Source organism: the organism of the source record quoted next, unplaced genomic scaffold (genome assembly GCF_019419815.1).
Source record: "Pyrus x bretschneideri cultivar Hongxiangsu unplaced genomic scaffold, Pyrus_bretschneideri_v1 Contig6, whole genome shotgun sequence".
In the NCBI taxonomy this organism is placed as follows: Eukaryota; Viridiplantae; Streptophyta; class Magnoliopsida; order Rosales; family Rosaceae; genus Pyrus; species Pyrus x bretschneideri.
In genome coordinates, this window is record NW_025999798.1 from 3835449 (window position 1) to 3855294 (window position 19846).

A 19846-nucleotide genomic window follows, 5' to 3' on the forward strand; every position below is an offset into this window, starting at 1 on the left:
AAAATTTTGACACAACTTTCTTGACAGACTCACGAACCTGCTCCAATTGAAATTATTAAAAAATTCCACTGGTTCATCGTTTTATACCAAAAATGAGTTTGCATGTTCTACATTAAAAATACATAATAAAACATCAAAATCTCACCAAAATAATCACTAAAGTATACCAAAAATAAGAAAAAAAATATATAAATAAAATCGCCTCATCGTGTATTTAGTAAAAAACCTTGTATTAATTTACACAATCCGAAGCATGATAAATGCATACCGGGTAAAAAGCCTTGTAAATTGTAACTATTTTAAGGAAAACTAATAAAAAAGGTTTCAAAACTTTGAGTTTTAACGATAAGAACAAAATAAAAGGTAAAGTAAATAGTAACATGATTGACTTTTTAGTGTAAAAATGTAATTTTTGATTAAAATGAACAGTACAGTGGACTTTTCGTTAAAAACCCCAATTTTTTTATCTTATTGTTTTGAAGTGCATGGAGTGAACTGCATGGAGTGTGGTGGGCCTATCAATCAGCAGTATATAGATTAAGAGCTCCCATAAATTCTCAACTAACATCCTAGCCATGTCGAGGCCGATCATCTCACTCTTCTCCTTTCTCTCCATCCTTTCTCTCATCGCAGTCCCAGCCCTCCCACTCTCCACCCACACGCGGTGGATCGTCGACGAGAATGGGAGGCGCGTGAAGCTGGCCTGCGTGAATTGGGTGTCGCATCTCGACACCGTCCTTGCCGAAGGCCTAAGTAAGCAGCCGGTGAACGCAATCACCAAGCGCATCACGTCGCTGGGGTTCAACTGCGTCAGGCTGACGTGGCCGCTTTCCTTGGCCACCAATTCGACGCTGGCAGAAGTCACTGTTCGTCAGTCGTTTCAGAGCCTTGGGCTGCTCGGTTCCATTTCTGGTCTCCAGTCCAACAATCCCGGCTTCGTCGATCTCTCCCTTATAAAAGCTTTCCAGGTACAAGTTCTCTGATTTTCACGGGAAAAATAATGTAGATACTTTTTTAGGGGTTGTTAAAAGGTAATGCTAGATAGATTAAATTTAGAGATTAAATTTACAAATTAAATAATACGTCACCAATAAGAATAAACATGTTTATCAATATCTAAGTAATAAATCAATCATCAACTTTCATGTTATTTAGTTTTTAAAACTTTGTCTACAAATTTAGTCTTTCTAGCATTACTCGTTGCTATATTATCGCTTTAAAAAGGTCATTCTACGTGTCAAATATTGAGTGATATAAAATGAAAAATATAATTGAGGTGAGTTTTTATTTTCGTTTGCTTAACTATGATATTCTGCATGGACCCCACAAGTATTTGTATGAAATTTTTTTTAGTGTACCGAAAATACGGCTCGCTGCACTAAGTGTTATAGTCTGACCGTATGAGTGGGGAGTAATTTTTTTTTTTCAAATGTCCATCTACTTGTATTATGACATTAATGTTTCAGATTACATTTCTACAGTAAAAAATCTCTGTCGGTAAGATTAGTTTTTCTGCAAGAGACCGTATGCACTGAAAACTTATTTGGTAAGTTCTTTAATTTTGAAAAATTGAAAGCCAAAGTTTGAAAATTATTAAAAGTGAGTTTCCGATTAGTTTTCATTACCAAACAAGTCAAGGACAACTTTAAATGAAGAGCTACAATCGTACAAAATCCAGAATAGACTGGCTCATAGCATGAAACAAATGAATCCAATGACTAAAGATAATCGTTATATATCTCGGTCCATGCTATCATGATATTTACAAATTTCTTTTCTATAAATCCGTAGTCGACAATGTTAGCACTTGCATCTGCAGAATAAATAACCCAATAAATTGTTGTGCACCATCGGACATTAACACTGCAACCTGGTATTACTAATCTAATTATTGTAACATTGATAAATGACAGGTTCTGTTATACGCATGTTTTAACACGAGTGTAAATTAAAAAATTTATTGATCATAAGAAATAAAAGTTTGGGATTGTTTGATAACCATTTCGTTTTTAGTTTTCAACTTTTTGAAAATTGAAATGTTTTTTGGTAACTACTTTAAGTTTTGAAAACTAAAAACCAAAACGTGAACATCCAAGGCCAATTTTTGAAAACTCAAGATTACTTTCAGTTTTTTGGCAAAAAAAATGAAAACTGAAAGTAATTATGAAACAAGATTTCGGTTTTCAGATTAAAAAAAAAAAAAAAAAAAAAAACGAATTGGTTATTAATCAAACGGCCAGTTTCATATGACATGGATTTAAATTTAGGGGTGGCTGATTACCTGCAGAACAGACTAGAGAGGTGAAGATCGAGAGTCTACATGTTCCAATTTTACTTTACAGGTTTATTAGTTTAAGCAAGGTTAATAACTGCTTATTACGTCCACGTGTAGGCGGTGGTTTCTAGCCTTGGGAAAAACAATGTGATGGTTGTACTGGACAATCACTTAAGCAAGCCTGGATGGTGTTGCAGCAACACTGACGACAATGGTTTCTTCGGCGACAAGTATTTCAACCCTGACAATTGGATCGTTGGCCTAACTCGAATGGCAGCGTTGTTCCATGGTGTGCGCAATGTGGTGGGCATGAGCTTGAGGAATGAGCTGCGAGGCCCCAAACAGAATGTTAACGATTGGTACACGTAAGTGCGTCATTTCATTTCAAGCAAACTCACGTAGTATAACATAAGTGAATTGGTTATCCCAAGTGGCGATATCCAAGCACATCACAATGATTTCTTTGTGGTATGCATGTACCACTGATAAAAACGAATTAATGGTAATTAACCATACTATTATGAACTATGCATGATATAGGTATATGCAAAGAGGAGCTGAGGCAGTCCACAAGGCAAACCCAAATGTGCTTGTCATTCTCTCTGGCCTGAAGTTTGACGCAGACTTGTCTTTCCTTGCCAATCGACCAGTGAAGCTCACATTTTCTGGGAAAACGGTATATGAGGTTCACTGGTATGGATTTACAGACGGGCAGGAGTGGAAGAGCGGCAACGCCAATCAAGTGTGCGGCCATGTGTACAATAACATGAAGGGAAGGTCAGGTTTTTTGCTTTACAGAGGATTTCCGTTGTTTGTGAGCGAGTTTGGTGTGGACCAGAGGGGCACCAATGTAATTGACAACAGGTACTTAAACTGCTTCATGGCTGCTGCTGTTGAACTTGATGTGGATTTTGCTCAGTGGAGCCTGGTTGGGAGTTATTATTTAAGGCAAGGGGTGACGGGTATGGAAGAGTATTATGGAATCTTGAACTCGGATTGGAGTGGTATCAGGAATACAAGCCTAACTCAAAGACTATCTGTCCTCCAAACTTCTATCAAAGGTATAGTGTGTTCGATTTCTTGGTTCGATTTTTCTAAGGTCAGTCTCCCAGACATGCATGCTAGTGATTTTTTACTCAAAAATTCCTGCGTGCTCATGGGAGACTGATACAACCAATATGTTATTTTAAACTAATATAAACTGTTGGGATGGAAATTTAAACTCGGGTTGATAGGGGAGACCACATCCGCTCTAGCCAATGTGTGCGACGCCCACGTCTACTCAAATTTACATACTTAAGATTAATGTACTTGTGGTGTTTGCAGGGGCAGGTTTACATACACCCACGTTGCATAAAATCATATTCCATCCAGCCACAGGCCTCTGCCTCCTAAAAGTTGGAACCCGTGGCCCTTTGAAGTTAGGTCCATGCTCTCAGACTCAAGGCTGGACCTATTCATCCACAAAGGTCCTATTGCTGAATGAAATAGATTTCTGCATACAAGCTGATCAACTGAATAAGCCGGCAGTATTGGGAATACCGTGCACCACCCCGAATTCGCAATGGGAGACCATTTCGGATTCCCAGATGCACCTTCAATCTAAGACCACGGATGGTACTGAAGTTTGCCTGGATGTAGACTCCGACAAAACCATTGTCACAAATGCCTGCAAATGCTTAAGCGGAGACAGTTCGTGCGACCCCGCAAGCCAGTGGTTCAAAGTCGTGGACAGCTTGATAAATTCGACGCCATCGAAGGAAGGTTTGTAAGCGTAGGAAATAAAAAATTAGGCAACTAATGACCGAAGCTACCAAAGGAGGGTCTTGTACTTTATGTCTAAAGACGCAAATATGTGTTTGTAAAATAAAAATGTGTGGTCGCGGCAGATTAAGATGGAAAGTAATTCAGGTTCGCTTTGCATATCAACGATCTTTTTTTTTGTTAAAAGCCTATATGCCGAAGTGGTTGCCTAAAGGAGTAGGAAAAAATTCGAACTGTAATTCATATCTCTTAAGACGAGCAAACAAGAATGAAATCCTAATTATTATGTTTTATTCTGTCTTCACATTTGCCAAATAATCGTGCTCTGATACCATGTAAGAAGTGGTAGAATTAGAATTGCATATAACCAATATAATTAATATGTGTTCACTTATTGGTCAAGACTTCAAATAAACTAGAGACTTGCACACGAATCAGAAAATCATTTTTGAGTATTTACTTTCCAATATTAGGCTTGGAGGCGATAGATGACCGATTGGTGCACTACGTCGTTATCACCACGTCTTTTGTTTGGCCACACTCAAATAGAGTGGGTCCAATGCAGATGGATCCCACTCTTTGTGAGTGTGGCTGGAAAGATGTGGTCCACTGCCAGATCCTTTAACTGCCAGTCTGTCGCATTATTCCAATTTCTAGCTGCTAGGACAACAAAGAAAGCTTGTACTGCCTGTGGTTTTACCATATCAAGTTTATTCCATGGACCAGTTGCCCAAGAGGAACATAGAACAGCAGCCTAGGATTTCCATAAATAGTTAAAAAATAAATGCTCGACAATTCCTCACACTCACAGAGTTGTAAGAAACCTAGGCTTGAGAGTTACAAGCAACCCATTCTGCATGTATAGTGTGGTTGTCAACTTTGGAACTACATTATGTTCTTCAACAACTTTAACCTCATACCTCAACAGAATGGCAGCAGCCACCATTTTCATCTGCATGTAGGCAAACTTCTTCCCCAAGCACAACCTTGGACCAGCGTTAAACACCGGATACTTGAATTGATTCTCGCTCACATAAGCGCCGTCTTTAATCCATCTTTCAGGCTTAAACTCCAAGCAATCTCGTCCCCATATGGACTCGATTCGCGCCATGGAGAAAATCGAGTATAGAACCCGGCCTCCCTTTTTCACCATGGTGCCATCAGGGAACACATCGTCTTCAACAACCTCTTTGATGTCAATTGGCACTGCTGGGTAAAGCCTCAGTGATTCTGACAATGCTGCTTGTAGATACACCATTTTCTTTAGTTCTTCCACTGTAAAAATTGGATTTTTCTGACTGCATTCGCGTCCGCCTAAAATGTCGTTGACTTCTTTGAGGATTTTGTTTTCCACTTTTGGGTTTTTTTGCACCAACCAAAAGAACCATGCTAAGGCCACAGAGCTTGTGTCCCTCCCAGCTAAAATAAAACTTATGCAGAAATCTGTTAGGAACTTATCCGAAAAGCGCTTTTGTTTTCCTTGTCCTTGTGGGTTTTGATCAGTGTACTCCATAAGCCTAGACAGGAGATCAGACCTATCTTTTAACCCGCTGAGCTTAATTAATTCGTTCCATCGTTCTGTCACTACCTTCCCGGCAAAGTCATGCACGATTCCAATTGATTCTTTGAGCCTCCTCTCGTACCCCATTTCGAAGAACTTCATAACCTTCCACACAAAAGGTGGAACCATGAACCTGAAGAGAGTCAGTTCAGTGGCTTCTTCGAAAGCTTTCGCGAAAGGAATTTCAGGCAAGTCAAAAGCCAAGCAACCTGGATCAATACCAAGAGCCGTGATGCAAATGTTGTCGAAAGTAAACCGAAGAAGCACTTCTTGGAGATCAACAACACCATTTTTAGAACTCACCACATGCTCCATCAACTTCAATAGCTTGTCGTGCACCAAAACTTGCATGGAAAGAAACGAGTGGTCCGAAAACCGGCTCGAATGCATCTCCGAAGTTGCAATTCTTCTCTGTTCCTTCCACATTTCGCTGTCCGCATTAAAAATCCCATCCCCGAGCAAATCACGAAACCTCTCCCTGTAGTACTGGCCTTTTGGGAAGTTGATAAATCTTGTTTTGAGCATGTACTCGATTTTCGAAGGATCGATGGTCACAATCCCGTGGGCCCCGCCGAACCACATTCCCCTGAAGCGAAAGGTTCCTCCGGCCCTGATCAGAGCTGGGGTTGCCCAATCGTAGATGTTGGATATGTTGAGAAAAAGTGAGGGTGCGATCCCCACTACTGGCCATAGCATTGGACCCTTGTTGGTAAACTTTTCTAGCAAGCAAGTGAATATGAAAAGACCAAACAGGGCAAGAGCTGCATCCCAGAAGCCTACCAAGTTTATAATTTCGGAGAGAAAAAACATGTTTGTCAATTATTCTTTTGTGAGCTTAGTACTTGAGAAATGAAGTTTTAAGGTTGCTAGTTTCATATGAAATGTGCCACCTGCTTTTTTGACCCCACGTAGAGGAGAAATTTTTTATTGTGCTTAGAATTGAGATGGTACACCACGTGTCATTGAATAAGCGGAGGGAAATTTCATTTTTTAAGTTGTTAGTTTTTTTTACACAAGTATCTCATCACTTACTTTATAAAAAAATATCATCACTTATATAGTGACACGTGATGTTCTACTTCGTGTTCGGGCACAGTGAAATATCCCCCCACATGGAGGGATTAAATTAGAGATTCTTCGGCCGCATGAGGAATTTTTCTAAATGTCATGTAGTCAAGCGGATACTCCACGTGTCATAAAATAAGTGAAGAGATGGGAAAAAATATATCATTTTTTCACTTGTATTATGACATATATGTAGAGAACCGCTTGAATACTTGGCAATTGGAAAAATCTGTCCAGACGCATATACTATGTATTGAGAGATTTTTCAGTGTAATTATTGTTGAGAATGGATCTCACTTGATGGGAGGAGCGACCTCAAATGAGCTTATAAGAGCTTGTTTGGACATGCTTTTAAAATGATTAAAAGCGCTTTTGGTGAAAATGTTTTTAGAACCAATCCTTAGTAAAAATACAAGTAAATCCAGGAAAAACACTTAAAGTGCTTTTTGAAAGAAGCACATAACTGGTGTTTCTTGCAAAAAGCACTTCAAGTGCTTTTGTGAAGTGCTTTTGGAACCTAAAAAGATTTTTTTTAAAAACGCTTTCAGTCATTGTAAAAGCATATTCAAACGAGCCCAAAGTTAGATAATTACGCTTTCATTACGGTCGTACAAAATAACAATTACTTAAAATACGTTCGTATCCGCCCAAGGGTTAATAGGTCGGCTCCATAATGACAATTAATTCTATAGTGTATCCCCAATTTTCTTTAACTCTCTCCACATACTTTATGACGGGTAATGTATCGGCTTATGTTTTGCAGATATGAAAAAAATCTCTCCTACTTTACTGTGCTTATTTCGTTTTGAATAAAAGCATGTTTTCCGAGAAAAGAGAATCAAATTAGCGAGAGAATAAAGTGGGTAGGAGTTGAAGTAATAAAGGAGATCAATAAGTTGGGTGGCAATTAAGTAAATGTGGTTAGCATGTTAATCCGTCGAACTAGATGTGTTTAAAATGTTAACGTGTATATCAAAAGCTATGCTTGACCAACTTTAATTATAAACTTCTCAACTATAATTTTTTGCTTAAGTAAACATTTTTGGAAATCCCTTAAATAAAAGCGATACAGGAGAAAAAGAAAGACAACTACTCGTTTATCAAGCAATGGTAGCAGTTGGGCATTAACCTTAAACAAGGCAACAGAAAAAGAAGATTAATGTTAGGGAGACCAAATTTCTAAATTAAATTTTGTAAATCAAATTATGTGGACGTTGATGATTAAATTATTACTTAAGTAATGATTAATGTGTTTATTTTTTATTAGTGAAACATCATTTGATTTAAAATTTTGATCTCCCTAACATTATTCGAAAAAAAACACAACTACTTGTTTATCATTTCGAATACCTAAATTAAAAATCATATAAAGGGAATTAGAATCAAAGTCAATTGACAATGGATGAAGAACCTCATTATATTCTACATTATCATTTTAAACAATCAAAGTTTAATTCTCTAATAAATTCTGATAGTTGTTATTCGCTCTCTAAAAATGTTATATACACTCTAAATATATAACTCACAAAAAAAAGTTTATATAGCTAAAAAGAGTGTATGATGACAATCTTTTTTTGAACCAAATTGTAAACCAAACGATACATCACCGATAAAAAACAAGCATGTTAATCGACATTTAATCAATAATTAATTATCTACAATCACATCATTTGATTTGCAAATTTAGTTTAAAATATTTGATCTCCCTATAATTCCACTATTTTTAATTATTAATAACATAACCCCAAATTTTTTATCCAATTCAACCGGGGATATCCTTCTACCAGACTGCCATTTAACAATTCGCATCTCGAAATTAATTTGTATTTTGCCGAAGAAATAGGATGCATCGTTTTGGGGGGTAATTTAAAGTTGTAATGACCTAGGGATAATCTCATACTCTCCTTATAAAAAAGGGTATCTCAGACTCTCACTTAAGATTCTGAAGGCATATTAAAATATAATTTCTCTGCAAGAAGGGTATTCTGTATGAAAATGTACGTTACTAATCCAAATGTGTTGAGGTTGCACTTAAGAACAAAATTTAACAAGAAATTATATTACTATAACGTTTAGTCGTAGACGTGGATAAAGATCATTATATACTTTTTGTACTCAACTTTAAATTGACGCTCCATATGTTTGTTGATTAAAAGGCAAAAAAAAAAGAAAAAAGACGACATCTTTTGTAAGACGACACAAATGAGCCCCATCAAAGAGTTTTATTTCAAAGACTGGGAACAAAATCTCTTTATTAGATTTGTGTGATGGATAAAACGGCCTCCAGCATTGGATATCAGGATTGCACGAGTTTCGGTCCCCATTTCAACCTGAAAATCAATACTATAATCTGCCATAATACATGATCTAAGCTCCAAGGTAATGAAAATCAAATTAAGTGCGTTCAACGCATATTGGTCGAAGTCAAGAAATATTATCCAACTTTGCCTCTATAAAATGGTAACTTCTATTCCGTTTAAAAGGTTAACTATCTTTCCTACTTAAATACTATATTAAAGCTAAATTCACCCTCATGGCGTCTTCAACATACTTTGTTAACTTAAGCATCGGAGGCTCTTAGGCTGCTACCACACCGGTGTCTTTCGATGCTTATTCAATCTTCCTTGCATGTTGCTTCGTTTGCCCACCCTTGATTAGAGCGCACTCGTGAAGGTCTCCACACACTTTACGTTGACTCAAGGTCCAATAAATTTCGTACATCAGCAGAGTGCGTGAGATTCTAAAAAAGTGTATGTATATCATTTCTCATCATCAAACTTCACTTTTATACGCATCTTTCAAGATACACATAAACAAAAAAAACCCAGCAACCAACCAAATTTTATAAAGTTGTGTTCTTTTATTTTCACTTTTCTTTATTTAATAAATTTTGAAGATAGGGGGCGGAGGGGCCATTCTATCAGGGAGAGCACTTTCTAATCGCTCTGAGAGGGAATAAATTTGCCCACTTGTAGTTGATGGCTAATCCTAGTCTTGGTTCTTTCTTTTCGCCTTGTGTAGGTTTAGAAAGTAAGATTTCTATTATTATAATCCGACGACCAAGCCTTCTGTGTAGCTCACCTAATGCATTATCATTGTAACATCCCACATCGCCTAGGGGAGTGGATCCTGTAAGCCTTATATGTATATTCTCATCTCTATCTAGCACGAGGCCTTTTGGGAGCTTATTGGTTTCGGGTTCCATCAGAATTCCGAAGTTAAGAGAGTTTATGCGAGGAAAATCCTAAGATGGGTGACCCATTGGGAAGTTCTTGTGTGAGTTCCCAGAAACAAAACTGTGAGGGTGTGGTAGAGGCTCAAAGTGGACAATATCGTGCTACGTGAAGTCGAGCCCGGAATGTGGTAGGGGCCTGGGCTGGGATGTGACAATTTGGTTTCAAAACCAATCCCTGGCCGGAAGTGTGCCGACGAGGATGTTGGGCCCCTAAGGGGGGTGGATTGTAACATCCCACATCGCCCAGAGGAGTGGATCATGTAAGCCTTATATATATATATTCCTATCTCTACCTAGCACGAGGCCTTTTGGGAGCTCACTGGCTTCGGCTTCCATCGGAACTCCGAAGTTAAGCGAGTTCACGTGAGAGCAATCCCAGGTTGGATGATCCACTGGGAAGTTCTCGTGTGAGTTCCCGTAAACAAAACCATGAGGGTGTGGTAGGGGCCCAAAGTGGACAATATCGTGCTACGGTAGAGTCGAGCCCGGGATGTGGTGGGGGCCCGGGTCGGGATGTGACAATTAGGGCTTAAGGCCATTTTAATATGGCCAACCTGTGGCCACACTCATAAGCACACGTGCAACCTACATCCTCTCTCTCTTTCTCGAATTTTCTTCCCCGTCCGTACAACCGAGAGCATTCACCCTCAAACTAAACCAAAACACTACGGATCGAACTTGGTGTTTCCAGATTCTTACTCTTCTCGAACCCTAGAACACGGTGATACCTTTTGTTAAGTGGTTTGACTTCGAAAACCTGAGACTCCATAAGCTCCAGCGAGGGGTGTAATTTTCTCCGACATGATCGCGATTAAGGCGCTAATTGGATGATTTATGCGTATTTTCCCAATGAGGGGCATGATGGTAATACTGCATCCTCTGGAATTTGTTACTTACTTATCGGGACAACAGTGAGTTTTGGTATTACGAGCTGCAAACCATAATATTGAGAGTTTAATTGTTGAACTCGTTAAGCAAGTGGACATCTAGGTCCGTCTACGTTTAGTTGTTTATTTATTGTTTAGGCTTAACCCAAAGATACCACACACTCATCTTCGGGACACGTGACGCCTACGGGGTGTGTAGATGAAGTTTTTCTATTTTCGGTATTGTTTTCAGTACAACTATTTTAACTTCACTTTATTATATACGCACTTCGACGTTACGCTATTGTAACATCCCACATTGCCTAGGGGAGTGGATCATATAAGCCTTATATGTATATTCTCATCTCTACCTAGCACGAGGTCTTTTGGGAGCTTACTGGCTTCAGGTTCCATCGGAACTTTGAAGTTAAGCGAGTTTGCGCGAGAGCAATCCCATGATGGGTGACCCACTGGGAAGTTCTCGTGTGAGTTTCTATAAACAAAACTGTGATGACGTGGTCGAGGCCCAAAGCAGACAATATCGTGCTACGGTGGAGTTGAGTCTGGAATGTGGTGGGGGCTCGAGCTGGGATGTGACAATCATCCTTTAAGGAAAAAAAAAATAATATATATATATAATAAGCATATTGCTGATTCTACATGTCCACATTTTAAAACTGAAACTTTCACTCAAGGAATACCATAAGAAATTTAATCAAAGGAGAAATTAGGTTCTAATTATTCTTTTTCATTGACCAAAACCTTATTTCTTTGTAATTTTTTTATCAAGGTTCTTAGGCTTTAATGAATGTCATTATTTCAATATACAACATAATTACATTAAATTTGTAAAATATTCATTTAGTGTGAGAAAAATTACATATGGTATACCGTATATTTATATTTTATGGCTAAACTTTGTATCTTATATTTATATTTTTAGTTTGTACCCACTTTTAATTTGCAACCCTATTTTCAAATTTGTACTATTTTCTTTTTAGTTTTAATTTGCACCCATGTATTAATTTATTTTTGTGCCCATATTTTGCTAGGTAGAGATGAGAATATACATATAAGGCTTACAAGATCCACTCCCTTGGGCGATGTGGGATGTTAGGCCAAAATTTGTATCTTATATTTATATTTTTAGTTTGTACCCACTTTTAATTTGCAACCCTTTTTTCAAATTTGTACTATTTTCTTTTTAGTTTTAATTTGCACCCATGTACACCCATGTATTAATTTATTTTTGTACCCATATTTTGCTAGGTAGATATGGGAATATACATATAAGGCTTACAAGATACATTCCCCTGGGCGATGTGGGATGTTAGGCCAATCCTGATACCAAATTGTCACATCCCGACCCGGGCCCTCACCATATCCCGGGCTCGACTCCACCGTAGCACGATATTGTCCGCTTTGGGTCCCGACCATGCCCTCAGAGTTTTGTTTCTGGGAACTCAGATAAGCAGAACTTCCTAGTGGGTCACCCATCCTGGGAATGCTCTGGCCCCTTTCTCGCTTAACTTCGGAGTTCCTACAAAAACCGAAGCCAGTGAGCTCCCAAAATGCCTCGTGCTAGGTAGAGATGTGAATATACATATAAGACTTACATGATCCACTCCCTTGGACGATGTGGGATGTTACATTATAAATCTCATAAGATATCAAACAATTAATGTCAAGACTATAGAAATATAAACATTAATAATATTATAATAAGGTGTACAAAGTCAAGGGACTTTGATCAAACTTTGAATACTATTAAGGTTTTAATAAAAAAAATGTTGAAGACTAAAGACCGCATCCCTTTATCAAAACTTGTATCTGAAGATCAATTTTATGGGTGGGTGATCTGTGTAATGTTTTCTAATTTGTGTCGGTTATGCGCCCAACTTGATTTACCTTTGGCTCTTCTGAGTTTCGAAAGACTCTGGCCCCTATTAGAGATCTTGAACAATAGTAATATTCCCCTTTTACCTTGGATTTCTTGAGGCTTTTCCCTGTTTCTTTCATATTTTTGTCTTTTCCAGCTGATAAAAACAAAAGATTTATATTTATCCTTTCCGAGCATATTAGGCGAGATTTTGTTTTCAAGTAAAGCGATACGCTATGTGTCTTAATAGAAAGGAACAATTCGATAGTAAGCATGTGTTAGTGAGTCAATTGATTTTGAATCTTATGAATGAAATCCAGGCTACTCAACAAAATGATATATTTTCTCTTATTCTTCCATTTATTATATGACACGTGAAGTGCCTGATTGAGTACCGGACACTTTAAAAAAAAATTCTTGCATATTAGGCTATTTTATGTTAGTATCTTGTCATATATATCAACACTTATTCCTTTTTGTTTCCTACTTCCTACCATATCTCAAGCAATCCCCTGGTCCCTCATGAGCATGGCCAAAGTTTTGGAATCTTATCTATATAAAAGAAAAGAAAAGCAGTGTTAGGACGCATCCCAAACGCATATGGGTATTTTCGTTTTCTTTTCCTTCCAGGGTTCTATTATTCAGTTGGCCACCAGCTTAAATTTATATGCTTTTCTCGATTGGTGAAAGATTTCAATAGCTTATTATACTTTGAGTACAAAAGGCACCAAACAATTTGAGTAAAACATCAAATTATTGGTGGGATGAAGAAGGCAATGAACTTTCTAATTGATTTTTCTTGGTTCCGTACGTTATACTGTCTCCTTGGTTCCTCACTTTCGCTTCTGGGAAAAGTTAAAAAAAACCAGTGATACTAGCTGGAGTATTAAGACTGAATTAACAAAATTATTATATGATAGTTCCTCGTATTATATTTATACAGATTGGAAAATTCTAGACCTATAATATTATGAAATTGTTACACCATTTTGATAGAATTGCAAGGCCCTCTTGGTTTTGCATGCTAGTCTAGATGATTTAAAGCAGAAGGAAAACTCACTTGCAACTTAAACGTTAAAGTGATAGAGCTCAAACTTATTACGGACTCTCAAGTGTTTTAATTTTCTTACATAACTTCACATAATTTGTTTTGATAATATTACTATATTGACGTCATAGTTGCAAGGTAAGTTATTCTCCTAAAAGTATCAATCATGTACGAGTACGTATGTTGATTCTATATGAATACTGAATGCCTAAACACAAAGAAAGTCATGAATATAATAATTCTAATACTCATTTAAGTAAACTTATTTGATGCATGCATGAAATTAATTAGTAATAAAGATAATCAATTTATAACAAACAAACACTATATAACATGCATATGAATATGTCTCAGGGCAAACTATGCATGAATAACAAATATTCCTAGAGTAAGAATATCAGCATAGCTAGGTAACCTTTCGAGAAGGTTAAAAAGGATTTCGAATGCGACCAGATACATGAATAGACAAGCCCTTGTCTCTAAAGAGTAGAAATATCAAATATTATAATATCTACTCTCTCTCCTGGCACTTTTTGGAGCAAACCCTAATGGAAGCAAGGTAGCAGCTACCACATATTGTTTTTGCACTTCTTTTCTCTCCATTTTAATTGCATGCATCAAACTATATAAACCCTAGCTAGCGAGCTTGAACTGAAACCAACAAACATCGAAGCCATTTCTCTCTTCTCTCCCATCCCCTCACAGCCAAGCTTACAGCCTCAACCTTTCGAAAATGGCCCTTGTTCCTCAGAATTTCCCTAAGGCCCCTGCACCTGCTCAGAATTATAGTAACCCCCCTGTACCGGCTGCTCAGAATTATAGCAACCCCCCTGCACCTGCTGCTCGGAATTATGATCAGGCCCCTGTACCAGCTGCTCAGAATTATACTGAGACCCCCATCCCAGCTGCTCAGAATTACAATCCGGCTCTTGTACCGGCTGCTCAGAATTATACGGCACCCGAAGCCCCAGGTGCTCAGAATTACTATGCGCCCCGTTCACCAGCTGGTCAGTATTACAATAATCCCACCGCCGGAGGACGCAGAGGCGGAGATCACTACAACCGCCCTCTGCTCAAAAATGGGCGTCGCCAATCTTCAACAACTTCTGATGACAGTATGCTGACCAACCAAATTCTGGCTAGTGACAAGTCTCATGCCCGTCCCTATGATGTCACTCTTCTTTCTTTGAAACACATTCTTCAAACCGTCGACGTCATCCTGTCCCGCGTTACCCAACCTGACATCCCCGGCATTGTCACTGTAAGTTTGGTTCTAACGAGATAAAGACGATAAAATCAAAATGGCATAAAAAACCACTACGTTGAAATTTTATAAATGATTTAGTTTATTTATGATACTTTGTTGCTCATAATGTGACATTGTTTGTGTATAATTAGGGAGCACCAGGGACAGGTGCACATGCCGATGCTTTGGAGCATGAGAAGGCTCTTCATGCTACCATGAATGGCCTCCATGACAACTACGATGTTCCAACCAGCCTGTTTAATGAAATTTCCTGCGAGGTTTATAACATACATACTATAGCTTATAACTAATTGTGGCGTTCATGTGATAGATACATAAATGTGAACGTGTATCACACGTTCAGACAACAATTAACTTGATTAATGGTCTAGATTCACAGTCGGTGACATAAAAAAAATCCTTTCTTGCTATAGATAATTAGCTCTATTGCAAAACAATCAGCATTATGATTAATTTGTTCCTTTAATTAAATTTACAAAATAAGTGCCCTATTAATTGTCTTGGCACTCTATATGTGTGTGTGTGGCAGATGTTCTGCAAGTGGCAGTCCGGGGAAGATGCCAACAAGATAACCATGGACATATTAGACATTGTGCAACACTACGACTGGGATGAGAAGGTTGTTCTTGCTTTGGGAGCTTTTGCTGTGAAAGATGGTGAATATTGGCTTGTGGCTCACCTTTACACCACCAACCCTCTTGCAAAAGCGGTTGGGCAGCTCAAGCAAGTGCAAGAGATACTGGAACGTGCCGGAACTAGCTTGAAGACCAAGTTTGACGCCTACAACAATCTGGTTAGGGCCGTGCTCAACGTGACCAAGTGCATTGTTCAGCTGCATGACCTCCACCGCGATCCCCACTTGACAACTGAAGCAAAGTCAGCGGCTAACACTGCTCTTATCCCCACAGCTGTTTACTGGACGGTTCGGAGTATTGTAGTTGCTGGATCACAACTTTTGGGGATCACTGGCATGGGTCCTGAGTAAGTACTCGTTCTTCTGGATGCATGTGTGTGGTTTATATTCATAGTTGACAACATTAATTAACATTTTTTGACAAGCAAGAAAACGTTATGTTAAAGTTATTATGTTTTCCGTTTATTTGGCTTTTATTAGGTATGTGACAGAGACATGGGAACTATCATCCTTGGCTCATAAGCTCGAAAACATACACAGCCACCTCAAGGACAATCTCGACAGATTACAAGATATCATCCGTGAGTCGAGTTAACGAGTAGAGCTAGCGTATAATTAATTACCCTATATGTTGCAAATGCCTATCTAGAGACTAATGGTCTGATTGGATGCAGAGAGGAAGAAAGATGATGAAGCCTTAGCTGCAATTGCTTACATCTTGGAAACACCACACATTGATAACACCAAGCCTTTGAGGGTCTTGTTTTACAAGGACGATCTGCCTGCACTCTATGATTGCTACACCAAGAAGAGGGTTCGCTCTGAAATCTCACTTCTCTTCTATCCCCACAATATATATAATCAAATAGAATTGATCAACCAAGATCATTTTCAATATCATCAGGTCAACTAACCTTGATTGAAACAATTAATAAGGAAATAGAAGTGCTGAATGATTTCATGAAGTACTTAATTATTTTTAATCAAGTGAATTCTAACAAGCTCTAATTGATGATCTTTAATTAAGCCATGCATTTAACTTGCATTAACCACATACTTGGAAGGAAAATTAATGTCAGAGTTATGATTTCAATGTTTAATGAACCAATTAACGCCCTCATACCCAATGGATACATCAAACAGGTTGACATTGATGTGCTGAAGAGGAAGGTTGTGATACTGTTCCTTTCGGACCTAGACGTTGTCCACGAAAGCGAGTACATGATTGTGCAACAAATGTACATGGAAAAACGGCATAACCCAACTAGGCCAGAGAGCCAGTACGAGGTTGTGTGGGTTCCTATTGTGGACATGTGGACTGAAGCCAAGTACCAGCAGTTTGAGGAAGTTAGAAGGAACATGGAATGGTTCACAGTGTTCCACCCTTCGGTTGTCTCTCCGACTGTCATCAGGTACATCAGGAAGCAGGATAAATGGAACTACGTCAAGAAGCCTCTGCTTGTGGTGATGGACCCTCAAGGCAAAATAGTGCACACCAATGCGGTTCACATGATGTGTGTTTTTGGAAGCATTGCCTTCCCTTTCACTAGCAACAGAGAGAAGTTGCTCTGGGACGAGGAGACATGGAGGATGGAGCTTTTGGCAGACTCCCTCGATCAAAACCTAATTACCTGGGTACATCCATATATATTCACTTTATAATATTTAGCATGCTATGTTGTCAAACTGTTAATTAGTGTCCGGAATGTTGACAGTTTGATGGCATAACAGGTCACTGAATGTAACAAATACTAATTCTTGACATGACCGATTTCAGATCACAGAAGGGAAATACATTTGCTTGTATGGTGGGGAAGACATAGATTGGATCAGAAACTTCACAAGGTCAGCAAAAAAAGTGGCTCTAGAAGCTGGGATCCAGTTGGAATTGCTTTATGTGGGGAAGAGCAAGCCTAAGGAGAAAGTGGTCCGGAACATCATGAACGTCATCCAAGCCGAGAAGCTAAGCCACACTCTTGAGTGGAACCTCATCTGGTTCTTCTGGTTGCGTCTCGAGAGCATGTGGCAGTCCAAGGGACAACAGACTCAGTCCGAGGCTTTTCGGTCTGGTCAATTTAGGACCGACAACATAAAGAATGATGCAGTAATGCAGGGGATCATATCGATGCTGAGCTTTGGTTCAAGTGACCGCGGGTGGGCTGTGATTGGCGCCGGTTCATCAGAGATGTCTAAGGCTAATGGGGAGCACATGCATAGAAGTTTGAGGGAGTTTAACTTGTGGAATAGAAGGGTGACTGAGTTAGGGTTTGTGCCCGCACTGAATGAGTACCTGGCTGGGGTTTATAAAGAAGCTCCACATCACTGCACCAGTCTCATATTGCCTGCCACCGGACTCATGCCAGAGACTGTGGCCTGCGCTGAATGCGGCCGCCTCATGGAACGGTTCACCATGTTCCGCTGCTGCACTGATTGATGAGCTTCTGTTGCACCAGACCACAAGTGTGATTTTTATGATACGTTGAGTTTCCTTTGCTGATTACAGGCTGCTGCTGCTTTTCACTACTCGAAGTTTGCTATATTATGTATGACAATAAATGTGACATCTAAATTATGCTGGTGCATTAGGTGCCGCCTACAGTGTGTTTTCATATTATGATCCAATATTATCGCCATCAATAAATTTCAATTATTCATTTTTAATATGGGTTCATTTTAATACGTTATTAGAGTACTATTAGCATATCAAACTTGTTCACCAAATGATGCGGTAGTATTTGATTGGTTAAATTTGGATCCATTTTGAATATTATTAGTTATTAACAAATAAGATATTGACACATATACTAACACATTATTTGACGAACAAAATAGTAAATAAATTTTGTGAATTTAACATTATTCATGTTACCGTTGTCATTTTTGTCTCCTAATTTGTTAGTATTGCCTCTGATGGCATGCGTGGCTGCATGTTAAGATTAATATACACAGAGATGATGAAAAATAGTTAATGAACTAAAGTAGTTCGTTTATTAAAGAATTATCAGAGAGATTATCTTAATTATTTAATTTACTGGGTACTATTTGACTTGAATTGTCGTTGCTATTCACTTTTAACAATCCACCCATTTGTGAAGAGCAAGGGCAAAGGCAAGGGCTCCATTCACAAATATATTTTTTATGCTTTGTAGGCTTGCTCTATGAAAACAAAACAATTGTCTAATTTCAATAATTTATTTCAAATGCAAGGTAATAGCATAGCATTACAACCCGCCAAAGATATTGAAATATTATTATTCTTAGTAGTTCAAAATATGCTTCACAACGAATGACACTATTTTGTATTTCAGAGTATGCTTTCACAACATTTCAACATTCAGGATTTGTGAAATTTTTTGTTATTGTCAAAATTGAACTGCATTTGTGCTTGTAGTTGCTGAAAAAAGAATTGTGAAACATTTGAAATATACTAATAATGAAATGTTATTACCTCATTTGATAGATTATTGCCACTTTGACAAATTGCTTCCTATTTTGTGATGGCTTCTTGCTAAGATTTCAACTCCTTATGTAGATATTTGTACCAACATAATAGAGATTGCTTGGTCCTGCATGTGCCTTGAATTTGCTTGACAAATTGTGCATGGATCTTTGTCCATATTTGTTGCACCCTCATCTCATTTCTTGTGACGGGGTCATGAGTAATATGCACCCAACACTCAAGCAAAGCAGCATCTTCCTTGATTGACCAATTTGCCCTCTTACTCATTTTTTGTAGTAACAAAAGGATTTGGGAAGCATAAACAAATATATGAGATTTTAGTATTGAGTTGTGGTGTGGAGAATGAAGAAGATGGTTGGATATTTATAGAAAAAAAATTTTGAGTTTTTTTTGGATTTTTTTACCGTTAGAGTAATTCTGACTATTTTTCAAAATTAGTACCGTCGGATGCCCATGATTGCACCAGGTGCATTTACATTTTTTATTATTTATTTATTTTTATTTTTTTTGCAAATTATTTAACCATAGAAAATTCAATGATCCAGATCAATAATGCCGAAGGGGTGCGAATAAAAAAGCCATTTGGCTCTGTGGCTTGCTTGTGGGGGGCCTAACTTCACTCGATTGGTTGGCTGATGTCACACTGACGTCGTCACTGCCCATGAGCTCAAACCCAAGTGTCAATTGCAAGGGCAGTTGATTGAGCATCCTGGAGCCCACCAATTAGCTTCCCAATTTTGCACCGGTGGACTACTTTTTTAAGGGATAGGGCAATTTAACCCAATTGCCCTT

The 19846-nt window shown here is 38.3% G+C and overlaps 3 protein-coding genes across 3 annotated transcripts; 2 read left to right on the forward strand and 1 right to left on the reverse strand.

The window, feature by feature from the left end:
- Positions 1-560: 560 nt before the first annotated feature.
- Positions 561-4332, forward strand: LOC125471454 (glycosyl hydrolase 5 family protein-like). Its single transcript, XM_048571833.1, has 4 exons — positions 561-968; positions 2393-2640; positions 2816-3336; positions 3602-4332. The coding sequence occupies exons 1-4, from the start codon at positions 576-578 to the stop codon at positions 4045-4047; spliced, it is 1608 nt and encodes a 535-aa protein (XP_048427790.1). The 5' UTR covers positions 561-575; the 3' UTR covers positions 4048-4332.
- A 381-nt stretch (positions 4333-4713) lies between these two features.
- On the reverse strand, positions 4714-6410 carry LOC125471455 (cytochrome P450 86B1-like). The gene has a single exon (XM_048571834.1). The coding sequence runs from the start codon at positions 6408-6410 to the stop codon at positions 4845-4847; it is 1566 nt and encodes a 521-aa protein (XP_048427791.1). The 3' UTR covers positions 4714-4844.
- A 7836-nt stretch (positions 6411-14246) lies between these two features.
- Positions 14247-18255, forward strand: LOC103949845 (protein SIEVE ELEMENT OCCLUSION B). Its single transcript, XM_009360971.3, has 7 exons — positions 14247-14954; positions 15092-15217; positions 15490-15941; positions 16075-16175; positions 16269-16408; positions 16738-17229; positions 17372-18255. Exons 1-7 carry the CDS (start codon positions 14427-14429, stop codon positions 18026-18028), a joined length of 2496 nt encoding a protein of 831 aa, XP_009359246.2. The 5' UTR covers positions 14247-14426; the 3' UTR covers positions 18029-18255.
- The last annotated feature ends 1591 nt before the right edge of the window (positions 18256-19846 follow it).

Excerpts from the sequence above, each read along its gene's own strand:
- LOC125471454 (XM_048571833.1), top strand. The coding sequence starts at position 576 with ATGTCGAGGCCGATCATCTCACTCTTCTCCTTTCTCTCCATCCTTTCT. Across the intron at positions 969-2,392 it reads CCCTTATAAAAGCTTTCCAG|GCGGTGGTTTCTAGCCTTGG; the intron begins GTACAAGTTCTC and ends GTCCACGTGTAG. Across the intron at positions 2,641-2,815 it reads AATGTTAACGATTGGTACAC|GTATATGCAAAGAGGAGCTG; the intron begins GTAAGTGCGTCA and ends TGCATGATATAG.
- LOC103949845 (XM_009360971.3), top strand. The coding sequence starts at position 14,427 with ATGGCCCTTGTTCCTCAGAATTTCCCTAAGGCCCCTGCACCTGCTCAG. Across the intron at positions 15,942-16,074 it reads ATCACTGGCATGGGTCCTGA|GTATGTGACAGAGACATGGG; the intron begins GTAAGTACTCGT and ends GGCTTTTATTAG. Across the intron at positions 17,230-17,371 it reads ATCAAAACCTAATTACCTGG|ATCACAGAAGGGAAATACAT; the intron begins GTACATCCATAT and ends GACCGATTTCAG.
- LOC125471455 (XM_048571834.1), bottom strand. The coding sequence starts at position 6,410 with ATGTTTTTTCTCTCCGAAATTATAAACTTGGTAGGCTTCTGGGATGCA.